The 12405-nt window shown below is 41.7% G+C and overlaps 1 protein-coding gene across 1 annotated transcript; it reads right to left on the bottom strand.

Moving 5' to 3' along the window:
• Window positions 1–865: 865 nt before the first annotated feature.
• On the bottom strand, window positions 866–11559 carry hunk (hormonally up-regulated Neu-associated kinase). Its single transcript, XM_028031995.1, has 9 exons — window positions 11326–11559; window positions 8466–8758; window positions 7551–7606; window positions 7091–7226; window positions 6873–7000; window positions 6055–6181; window positions 4660–4828; window positions 4354–4516; window positions 866–3579 (listed from the first exon to the last, which is right to left on the bottom strand). The coding sequence occupies exons 1-9, from the start codon at window positions 11557–11559 to the stop codon at window positions 2837–2839; spliced, it is 2049 nt and encodes a 682-aa protein (XP_027887796.1). The 3' UTR covers window positions 866–2836.
• Window positions 11560–12405: the final 846 nt, after the last annotated feature.

Here is a 12405-nt window from a genome sequence, read left to right as displayed (position 1 = left end):
GCATTTTAGGGCCACTCTTGTCCCTCCTCTTCTATCAGCTTAGCCACGCAGATTTAATCAGACATCCCTGTTTGTGTCGTCCTGTGAATGTGTTTGTCTCAGAGTGCTGGAGTCCCCCCGCCCCCCAAACCTCCTCTTTGTCTCGACATGGCAGTGTCACCCAGAGATGTTTATTATTAGGAAGGGGGAGGGAGAGGTGGCCACAGCTGAGTAGATTAGCGTCTGTAGTGTGTGTGTGTATTGGTGTCGTTGAAAAGGGAGGGGGTCATGGTATGTGAGGGTATCATTTGTAAAGGTTTTTCAGCTGTTGCTCCAGTGTTTTCCCCCTTTCTTTTTTTTGCCCATTATTGAGTTGTCTCATGGGAAATGTGCATCACATGTTAGACAAATGGAACAATGTGTTGGGAAAGAAATATGGCTCCTTCCATAGCAGAGAAGCAAGGCCTCATTAACTTCTCCTAAAAGAAGGAAAAGAAATCACAAACTTACAGGGTCTTGCTTGATTTTTTTATACAACAATCTCCAACATCTTGGCCTATTCACAAAATGCTGTGACGCATGGTGGTGGCAGTATCATACTGTTGCCTTTTTAGTCCTTAAGGCAAACCTCCAATAAAATACTGAAGTAAATGTAATGTGACAGAATGTGAAAAAGTTCACTAAGTTTGAATACTTTTGCGTGCAGTGAGTAATTTGTGATCCAATTCTCAAAGCTGTTGAACTGTGTTACGTAAATATACATTTCTTTTCTTTTGGTTTTGAATTGAAAGAATGTAATTTACATAACTTCAGGCCAGACGTTATTACCTCAGACACACCACACAGTTCAGTGGTGGAATTCAAAAGACCAGACAGACACGAAGCGTTCAGTATAGATATTTAAAATACTTTATACAGCATAGAAATCTCTTGACACTCAAACCAATCCATTAAAAAAATCTTACAAAAGACCCCCCCGCATGTCTGTATCAATCTCAATTTCAAAAAGAAAAAGCAGTTACAAAGACATAAATTCAAATGGTGACATTACAGTTCAATTCATGCAACTTTTCAGTATTTAATAGCGAGGCAAAAAATTCCCTTGTGCCTGTGGAAGCCTTATCTTTTTTTTTTTTTTGTAAAAAGGTTATTTCCATAAACATTTTTTTTAAATTCTTCCTATACTGAACTATTAACGTGAAGGGGACAGGGGCACTTAAGACAGCTATTTACAAAGAACAACGTTCACATCATGCTCAAAGAGCTCTTGGCAAAAACTCATCATTGCAGTTAAACACTTAAGACTATTGCACAAACTACAGCATTAAGACAAAGGGAGGTGAGTTACTTCTTCTATGGTTGTTAGGTGTCATGAGTAGCACTTGTTCCCACTTTAAATCCCTCAGTGTTTCAGTGAGGTGGTTAAGTTTAATAAGGCTTCTGATGCTCTATTTTATTTTACTGACTGCAAACTGGCATGTTCAGCTGTGAAATGATCCATAAAGTATGAGTTTCTCTGTTGATGAGTTAATACTTGTGTATAAAAAGTTATGAAGTGTAATTTATCACTGATGGGTAACGGGTTTATAAAAAAGTGAGCTTATGATTCTACCGTTGGTCCCTATGTAGTTTTATTGTGTTAAATCTAAAGCCAGCACTTAGACACATCCTACACAGACAGGTGTGTCAGACCTGACTGTCACTACAGTATGCAAAAATGCACGATTAATGCAGTGAGGTAAAAGATAGTCAGCACATTTATTTCCTATAGGTTTTGGTATTCAGTAATAGTGCAGTGAGCTTTTTTTCCCTCCCAGCAGTCAGGCTACAGTGTGAGCTGGCTGGAAGTCGGTAGCTATATTACAGAGTTTCTACAAAGACAACAACATTTACACATGGAAAGTCAGGGTTAGGGTTAAGAGTCGGGTCCTGTTAGCTGGTGTGAATCAGTCTGCTTGCTCTCAAACCAGATGAAGCAATATTACAAAACAAAGTACTTCAAACTTTGTCTATATTACAGGGCTTTGTTTCTGTGTGTGTGTGTGTATGCGTGAGTGTGTGCATTAGTCATCAAGGCCAGTATTACAAGACGTCCCAAGTTCACTGTGTGTCTTGGACACAGAGAGGATCCATTTCAAATCTCATCTTGACATTCTCAAGATGAGGTTTGTGTAATAACACAAGAATATCGTGCTGTGTAATAACACAATACTCAAGAGGTAAAATGGTAAGTTTTCACCCTTTTCTTCCATGTTTTTTTTTTCAGATTTTAATTAGGCATGGGCCGGTCACTAGATTCAATAACTAACAAGGTTTGAATTTTTTCCATCATATTTTTTCCTATTGCTCGAAGTCCTTTTAATTAGATGTTGGAGAAAGTGCCAGAGTGACTGAAATTTTCTGGTCTTTCCCTCCTCCTCAACCTGTTGCTGAACAATGATGGTCAGCTGAGTACAAGAAGGCCTCTACAGATGTCATTACTTACAAGAAGATACAAATTCTGTAGTTTGGAAGAATTTGCTGTTACAATAAAAACCCTCACAGAGTTACATAAAAAATAAAAAGGGTGTGCTACCTGTTATTAGCTCCACAACTGCTGTTTGACAACTGCAGTTGACAAGCACCTGTCAGCCTGTATAATTAACACCTTGACTAGAATGCTGTGTCTCTACTGAAGGTTATTGTACAATGAGAATCTCATACCGGCCCATGTCTAGTTTTCATATTGAAGTGAAAAGTGGCTCAGTTGGAATAAAAGGGCAGTTCACAGTTCAAAAGGCCGCTCTGGAAGACCTCTCCAACTTTTACAAACTGTTGAGAGGGGCCCAAATGTTCCTTTCATTTTTTTTCGAATCCCTCAGCAAAGGGTCTTCAGTGCACCTGAAGCACACATCAAAGTTTTCATCGGATAAGGAGGTGGAGAAACAACTTCCTCAATGAATTGTTCCGGTCGGAATGTAAAAGGTTGCAGTGGGACTTTCTTTTTGGGTCCTTTGGCCACAGAGGGATGCTTGCTGCGATGTGTTGGGCTCTCAGGATCGCTACTTGCACTGTTGGACGGAGGACTGAATGCCGAGTTGGGGTTAATTAGACTAAAGGCAGACTTTAGTGGCATAAATGCTGAGCCTCCTGGCGGACTTCCAACACTGCTAGAGGGGCTTCCACTTGTGTCAGAGGAACCACACCCATCCGATGACAAATTCTTCTTGGGCTGTGGGTTGGAAATCAGGACTGGGGGACTGGGGATGGTGGCCTTTTTCAAGTAAGAGGAGTCGGGCTGGAAGGCAGAGACGTGGCGTGGAGGTGACAGAGTCCCATTGGTCAGCTTGTACCAGGGTGTGGAAGGTGTGTCCTCAATTTGTTCGGCCTTCGAAAGGGAACCAAAAGAGTGCATGCCGATTGGTGATGGCGCTGGTGGAGCAGGGATGTTATGCTCTGGACTTGTGTTGACCGGTGGGAGGGTGGCCAAGCGCCTCCTCTGCTGTGGAGTGTTGGGGAAGAGGGGATGAATCTCGAGGTACTCCATGGATGATGATGCAACTGTGCCCGGAGGTGCCAGAGGTGACTTACGATGTCCTACTGCTAACGCTCTTAGAATACCTGAAGAAAGAAAAGGTGTACCTTTAGTTTCCATTGCTGGAACTTCCTAATCTTTTTTTTTCTGTAGGTACTGTAGAGACAGGTGAACAATAAAAATAATACACCTGGAGCAACACATAATGTTAGATTTATGACATGCGTGTCTAGGTAGTATGTCATCTCATTTATGTCACAGCATGCACTGAGCCAACGTAAAGAACAACCTGACTCAGTTTTAACCTCGTCAGTACTAGCCTAACCTGATTTCCGGGATCAAGAACACTGCTTGCAAACTGTCGCGCTTCCCAAAGTTAAACAAGTTGTAAAAAGGAGCTCAAATTTTAGTTTCCCCAGATGCTCACATGCCTCTTCACTTGTCACACTTTTGTTCCAAATATAATTCCAATGCAGTTTTATACAAATTTACGTACCTCAGTGCTAAGCTGTTTCTCTTTCATATTATGTCAGACATCAGAACAGTGTTAAGAGTAAAATAAAGTGCTTGTGCATTTGCAACACAAATGGCTGTAAGTTTGTCCAAGATGTTACTTTCAGGTGGATAGATGGATGGATGGATGGACGGGTGAGTGGATGGAGGAAGGGATGAAGGGTGGGTTGCATGGAGAGGTAAATGTGGTTGTGTGAAACAGGCTGTTGTACATGAAGATGCATGCTCAGTCAACCTACCCTATGTAAAAAATAGAAATAAAATCATGCAATAAATATCTTTTTCCTTTTTATGTGAATACAGTTTATTCATATACATGTTTTGCATTAAATAGTGCAAATCCTTACCTGTTTTGTGTTTCTTTTCTTTGTTCTGTCCTTTGCTAACAGCCAGATAGACGGGCGTCTGTTTAGGAGGGATGGTTAGTTTATCGACGTGCTTTCTCCACTGTGTTTGATAGTATTCCGTTTGTTGCTTCTCTAGCTTCTTTTTCTCCTGCATCTGCTTCTCCTATACACAGAAATGATGCAAAAGATTCTCAGAACTGGTCATGCAGGTTTTTCAACTGTCTCAAAATTTTTAAAAACACTGCAACGAGCAGAAGAGTTTAGATTGCTTCTCTGTGTTTCAGGCGTTAGCTACGACACACTCACCCGATACTCTTTGGAGAGCCTCTTCATTTTCTTGTTGAGAAGAAAGTAGACAGCCAGAGTGTGACAGGCACGGTTGGTGAGGACAGCGCTCAGCACTTCGCTGTGCTTGTACCCCATCTTCTCCGTCATATGAAGCAAAACTGCTTGATTTATTTCTTCAATGTGGATTCTTGAAACAAAGAGAAGCCAGATTAGTGTTATCCTGTAACACTATATTTACTAAGTGTCTGCACAGTTACTATCTGAATGTGTAAACATTTTAAATGTGTAAGGAATTGCAAGTTCATGAAAACCCCACTCAGTTTTTGCATTTAGTTTTATGGACTACATTTTGCTTTATTGGGATTTTTTGTGATTGGCCAAAAAAAAGTAGATTATCTGAAAACTTGTTGAAAAAAGATTCTCAAATAAGCACTGTTCAAGTAGCGCATTCATCAGAGAAACAGCCAAAATGCCCATGCTAACTCTGGTAGAACTGCACAGATCCACAGCTCATGTGGGAGAATGTGTAAACAGAAAATCTATTAATTGTGCATTCCATAAATCTAGCCTTTAGGAAAGTGAAAGAACTTCCTGCTTTAGTTTACCATCAGGCAGGTGACATAGCAAACATGTGGAGCAGCATGTTTTGCTCATAGAGTAAGCAAAAGGTAATGTTTGGGATTACATGCAAATCACTTCATAGCAGAAAACACAGTGAACACAATGTGCTCACTGAAAATTTATAGTGACAGGCTCCTGCTGCAGGGAGGCTTTTCTTTATGAGGACAGGAAAGTTTGTCAGGGTTTGAAGAGGTGTGGTGCTAAATTCAGAGCACTTCTACTGAAGAAGAATAACGCAGGACACACAATTACAGTGTATATAAAAAGAGGAAAATAAAAATGAGTGCCCAGTTCTAAAGAACTGTAAAAAATGTGAATTGCCAGCACTCCCAAAGTATATAAAGGTTTTAATGGTTTTAAAGGTTGCAGTTCTACAAAAGAACCTGTGAGAGATTGCAGAAGACTGGGGAAGGAAGTAAACGTTTCAGTAAGGCCATCACATACAGCCAGAGCTGAAAATAATTTCTAACATTCTTCATGTGTAAGAATGACCTCTACTTAAATCTACTGTAAATGAGAATTCTTGGAAAGACTTGAAATTTTGTGAGATACTTTTCTTTCTGTCCGACTGAGCTTGAACTATGTCGCACAAAGGAAAGGGCAAAAATGTCAGTCTCAACTTGCAGTTCTAGTTGCATGGAAAGTTAGTCTTACAAACTATTTAATCTACAAACCATTAAATACATAAGTGTTTATTCACAATATGGACTGATTTGTGTCGGCTTATCACAACACATTTCTCCCCCTAAGAAGCACACTACAGTGGTTATGTGAATATGTGCATGTGTGTACCTGCTGCGATAAGGTGCCCCTGTGTTCCTATTGGCCAGCTGCAACCAGGAATCAGTCATCACTTGATGTATATTTGGACGCCTGTGAGGGTCTGGCTCAAGAAGCTTCTTCAGTAGACAGATGGCAGCTGAGAGGAGAAAAAAAAAAATCATACTGTGCTGTCAAGAGCTGCCTGTCCTAATCTGTGAAGATTCCTGAAAGTTAAACATGTCATTACATGTATAACTGTAATGACAACAGCAGTTTGTCTTTACATGGAAGTCAAAACCAAAACCTTTCCTATTTATTTTACACTCTCCTTATATGCAAATACAATGTCAGCCCTAAATCTCCTCCTTCTTTTCACCTTGTTGTATTTCTCAAATTGAATCATCACAATAGGTAGTTGGTTGAGCCAATCCTTCATTTGAATATTACCAGGCATCACTGCGTGACACGAAGAGGATGAGAAGCGTCATTGCTTCCAGTGGTTTTGTTTTGATACTCGTTCCTCCAGTATTATCTGTACCCCCACCCACTTCTACCTTTGAGAAATTGTTTTGAAATGCAACCTGTTGCTGCACCAGGAAATTCTTCGGAAATATTATATAAAATAATATATTCTTTCTGCTGGCAACAGTGGGAGTGTGCAACTCCACCTAGCCAATAATAATTATGAGAGTTGTTTTTTTGTTTTTTTTCTTTTTCCAAAGAAAGCACAGAGGGCCAATAAAAACAAGTTCAAGAAACCTAATTAACAAAAACAAAGGTTTGTTTGACTAGCAGGTGCCTACAATTGGCATTTATGATGCATTCAGTCTTTAGAAAATGTCAGTTACCAGTAGATAGGGTAGGAGGTAGAGGGTTCATTTCTTTGTCCACCATCTTCTGGTGCAGAGCTCGAAGGCTAAAGGGCTCCACGGTGAAAGGGAGTGATCCGGTCAGCATTGCATACATATTGACTCCACTGTAAAGCAAAACGTGCATATTTAAAACTTCAGGTTGCAGTAAACAACAATAGGTGAAATCATATTCTAAGGAATGAATGTGAACTTACATGGACCAAACATCCACCTTTGGGCCGTATTTCTTTCTGGACAGCAGCTCGGGAGCAGCGTAGGCTGGACTGCCGCACTGGGTACTGAAAGGGTCAGAGTATCCCAATATGCCAGCGCAGTTACTGAGGCCAAAATCTAAGAAGGAGAGGGTGGGAGAGTGTGGTAAGTGTCATTCTTAGGCTTTTTTGTTGTTTATATATCTTTGCTATGCAAACAGACAGAACCAGATTAACGCCTCAGCGAAAGCTTATAAGCCTTTTAACAGGAGATTTAGCTGTTCTTAACCCTTTACCTCGGTAAGGCTCTGATTACACTCAGGGTGAGAACATTTACAGTGACCATCCAGGCATCAATAATAAATAGTTACATGATTACTATTAATTATTCAGTTGTTACTTTTATCCATTATAGAGTACAGACTGTGTTTTTGGAAGAAAGGAAAATTTGATAGTGCCTTACCTATGAGTTTTATGTTGTCCTGCTCATCCAACAGGAGATTTTCTATCTTCAAATCTCTGCAAGACAAAAAGGGAGAGAAGAGATGTCACTGACTGCAGTTTTTTTTCTTTTTCCTCTTTTAAGGATTTGTTGCCCTTTTTCTCAGGTAAGGTATATTGACAGGTAAGAAGGGTATGACAGAGGGGAGAAAACATGCGGCAAAGGCCACCATGCTGGGACTCAAACCTCTAACAGTCACGTCGAGGACAAAGGCCTCTGTACTTGGGTTGTGAACTCTACCCACTGCGTCACTGCCGCACCCCATACAGTCAGTTTTTATGAAAGATGACAGAAGTTATTATCTTACAAGCCACTGGAAATATCAACATAATGCAATCTCTTGCGCAACTGGGAATTTATGACTTTGTACATCTTTTAAACGTAATATACTGCTCAAAAAAATAAAGGGAACACTCAAATAACACATCCTAGATCTGAATGAAAGAAATATTCTCATTGAATACTTTGTTCTGTACAAAGTTCCATTTGCACAACAGCAGGTGAAATTGATTGTCAATCAGTGTTGCTTCCTAAGTGGACAGTTTGATTTCACAGAAGTTTGATGTACTTGGAGTTATATTGTGTTGTTTAAGTGTTCCCTTTATTTTTTTGAGCAGTGTATATTAATAACGATAAACACTGTTTGGATTATTGCATGATGTCTGAATATCCTGTGCTTTTAGTTTATTTAAAGAAGTTCTTAGATACCCTTGAATGACAACTCAACAAGTACAATAGATCTGGATGTTCTTGTGTATTCATGTGCACCGGATAGACCTAAGCCACATGTTGAAAGCAATCTTTAGTACAAAAAAAAACAACACAACAAACTTTCAGACTTGGGAGAGCAGGCAGTTTCAGTGTCCTTTGTCATACCTGTGCACCACGCCAGCCCTGTGAAGGTGCTCGACGGCCAGCACCAGCTGCCGGATGTATTTCTGAGTTTCCCTCTCATCAAGGTGCTTCTTCTCATAAATGTGGTTCATGAGGTTCCCTCCAGGACACAGTTCCATCACCAGGTAGTAGCTGTTCTCCGTCTCCAGAATGTCCAACAGCTGTGCAATGTTTGGATGCCGAATCATTTCCTGGATGAGGCCTTCCCTCCGCAGGTTCTTTGTGACGTATGAGTCCTTCTTGGCCTTTCGCTTGTCAATTACCTTAACCGCCACCTGGAAAAAAACAAGAGAAGAGGAAAGGGTAAGAGGATGAGGAGAGATTCTTCTTGAAGCCTTGGCAGCTGCGGGTTGACTCTTAAACCCTGTGCCATATGTTGTAGTTAGCAAAAGCACACTCCTATATTAGTGTGTCTCTTAGGGTTAGATTTCAAGGAGGGTAACAGGTGATGATGCAACTTGATCTTTACTGCTGGGTACATAACTTGCCGCTGACCTCTCCCAACCAGCTGCTCTTAGGGTGTAGAGTAATGCAAGGCCCTAAAGAGGGGAGGCATGTGAGTGTGAGAGGCAACAGAATTGTAATAAAGTAAAGGGAAAGCAAACGTTATCCTATGTGCTGAGAAAGTGCCAAAACCATATGGGCAGTTAAAGTTACCCCTATTTGCTTTCCTGCTACGTTAAAGTTAATCTCATTTGATAGGTTATGATGTAAGCGACACCAGTACTAAAAGGTGTTACTCTTTGCCTTTTATTTGTCCTCTTAGAATGTTTTAAGGGACGATTGCTTGAGTTACTGTTAAGAAATCCTTGAAGATGTCCTCATAAATGGCAAACGGTGCGTCCTCTGTTCAATGGCAGATCCTTGTGGATAATTCAATAAAAATATTTCATTCTCTGCCCTTGCTTCTCCTTGTGTCCTGTCTAGACTGAGTTCAAGAACATGGTTACCATACATTACAAATCATCTCAAGGAGAGTCCACAGATGTGGACCAGCATGGCAAGTGGAACAAATCACCATATCCATTAGTGACACTGTGCAACAGTGTCCCCTCTTTTCTCCTGCCCTTTGGCTTATTTTTACAACCATCCTTCAGCTCATTTTTACGCTCTGATAATTGATTCCCCTCTGAAGAACCTTTTTACAGTTGCTAATTAAACCTGGCTTGCAGAAGAAACTTTTTGCGCATACCATGTGCCATCACTTGACAGTTAAAGATGGCCCATGTTTACACTTGCGGAAAATGTATGTGGCGGGTTAGGATCGGGGCTGTGTATTTACAGTAGTGCATATGAGAAGGGCGGGGTGGGATATCAAGGGGGAAGGGAGCATGCTGCCGGGGGGCTTTTCGGGGATTCAGTTGTTTATCAGGCACCCCTCAGACAGAAAGGAGGGGTCTTGCAGGGGTAATGTAGAGGGGAAAGTGGGTTACATATATCAAAAACACACCCATGTGACCTCTCCTACCTCCCTGACCATGATGACCCCATCGTTTTCCTCTCTTCACTTTTACATTCTCATGCCTACATCTATATCATCTTTCAAGCGATGCTAAAAAAGGGAATCTGGAGGACCTGATGCATTTGTTTTGCCCCGGCATACCCTCTTGGTTGAACAAACTTGCTGCCCTGCCCTTCCACCCTCCCTAACAGCTCCTGTTGGATGCCTTTATTCAAATGAAGAGCTGTGCTTGGTTGTGAGATTACCACTGTTTGCATCATCCTAAACAAAGAGAGAGGGGGAAAAAGGGGAGAGGAGAGGCGCCTTTTCTCTTCTGAGCAACAGAGCGAGCACCAACGGCCAAACGGGCTCAAGATAATTACATACATTTTCAACAATTTAATATCATGTTAGGGTACAGTCGCACAAACAGGTTTTACAGGTTGAAACATGCAGGAAAGAGAGGAGGAGCTTGTTTATCTTAGATGCATTTTTTTTCTGGCAGTTTTCCCCCCCAAAAATAAAAACATTTGAAGAGATCGAGACAAAGGCAACAACTGGCCAATGGATGCCCATCTCAAACCCCTGCGTTTGCAGAATCCCAATGAGCCCTGCAGCCCATTTATCAACGAGGTCATTTCATATGCAAGTAGCAGCTTTGCTTCCTCATAGGCCAGACAGTTTTGTTCTCCATCCCTATCACAGCCATGCGCGCCTGCAGAAGGTGAGATCACCAGCAGCAGCAGACAAAGCAGCGCACAAGTTGCCATCCAACGCCCCAGGAAAGCAGATGCTTTCCATTCCCCTGTTTGAGCCTTTCTCTCACACACAAACACGTAAGGTAAATATTGTCGGTGGAGCTTCGGTACTGTGCATGCACTGCACCTCGACAGCTGGCGATGCAACATGAGCTCATTAACAAAGGGCGCTCATTGCAAGCAGAGCTGGCCACTTTCTCTGAGGTACAACTGGTTAACTGAGCTGAGCAGTGGTACCACTGGGTTAACCCCTCTGACTACATAGTCTTCTGTAATTATTTATCTGCTAAATTTATTTCTTATTATTTGACCCTTTTAAATGCCCATATACCACCAACATACAACAGCACAAGAAAGCACTTAAGACTTCCAATTTGCCCAAAATGATATGAGACAGTGGTATCACTGTCCCATATGCTCCTGGTCACCCCTTATATATATATATATATATATATATATATATATATATATATATATATATATGCATTGACAAGCCAAGAGGAACTGAAAACAAGCAAATGCTTTGAAATGCATTATATCTGACACCCAGATGCATGCATGCCATGTTACCCTTGAGGTACACAGTTTAGAAACTGCACATCTAATGTAGGAGATGTCATTTTTATCCACTACCATGCCTTACCTTTTCTCCAGTAAGAGTGTGGAGACCTTCTCTAACTTTTGCGAAAGACCCTTCTCCCAGCTTCCTCCCGATCAGGTAGGTCCCGACGCGCTTGGTGTGGTAAAAGTTCTTGAGGACGTCCGGGGCAGGACTGCCGAGGGAGCCCGAAAAGGTACTCTCATCGTCGGCGCTGTCTGAGGTCTCGCCGTCGTGCGTCCTGTTGTCTGTTCCCATGTCGTGGTCCAAAACGGGCATCTTTGTTGCCTTGTCTGAGAAGGGAGAAAAAACTTCGCACTCGACTCTCACGCACCTAAAAGCAGGTATCCTATTAAACGCTTAACGTCCGGCAAATTAGGAGTGCTGGATCTTGCGCCACCTGTTCACCCAAACGCATCCAGCAAGTGCGCTCAGCAGTTTCCGAGATAACTGAATCCGCTTAGATTATTATGACACAAGGAGCATTTTAAAAAGCCAATATCTGTCATGGAAAACTGACGCCACGTGTCTTATTAGCTACGTGAGAGTGTCTTCAGGTCGAGGATCAGAACCAGGCTTAGGCTGTGTGCGCATCTCCTCTCACACGAGCGTCTCCTGTATGGTCTGTGTGCAGTGCAGCGTGTTTTTCAGTTTGAAGTGACTTTCCCGGTCCTGTAGATGGGCGTTCCCCTACCAAGTGTGCGGGTGAAAAAAGAAACACAGTGATGGAAGCGGGGGTACTTTTCTATCCAATCAGCGCAGGGTGGGGGGAGCGAGTGTACGGACAACGGGGAACAACAAGTCTACCGGTACCACCGCCCCGCCTCTCCGCTGTGTGGGCTCACATTGTACATGTGCAGGAACAAAGAATGGATTTGTAACCCTGATGAGTAACTTGTTAGAGAATCAACATTTGAGCTCATAGGGTTTGTAAAAAAAATATGCTAACATGTATTTGGCATTTTAGTTATTGTATGCATCTCTCTGTGCGTTAAGAATCTGCCTTTTTCATAATAATAAAAATCTAAGATTTTTGTTTTTCAAGGTAGTTATAATCAATATTAAGCTTGAATTAAATTTAGCCTATCTATTTTGGATGTTTTCTTGAGTTCAGCAGACCATGAA

Source organism: Xiphophorus couchianus, chromosome 11 (assembly GCF_001444195.1).
Source record: "Xiphophorus couchianus chromosome 11, X_couchianus-1.0, whole genome shotgun sequence".
Lineage (NCBI taxonomy): Eukaryota > Metazoa > Chordata > Actinopteri > Cyprinodontiformes > Poeciliidae > Xiphophorus > Xiphophorus couchianus.
Note: the sequence above shows the minus strand (reverse complement) of the source record. Positions and strands in the feature narration are given on the sequence as shown.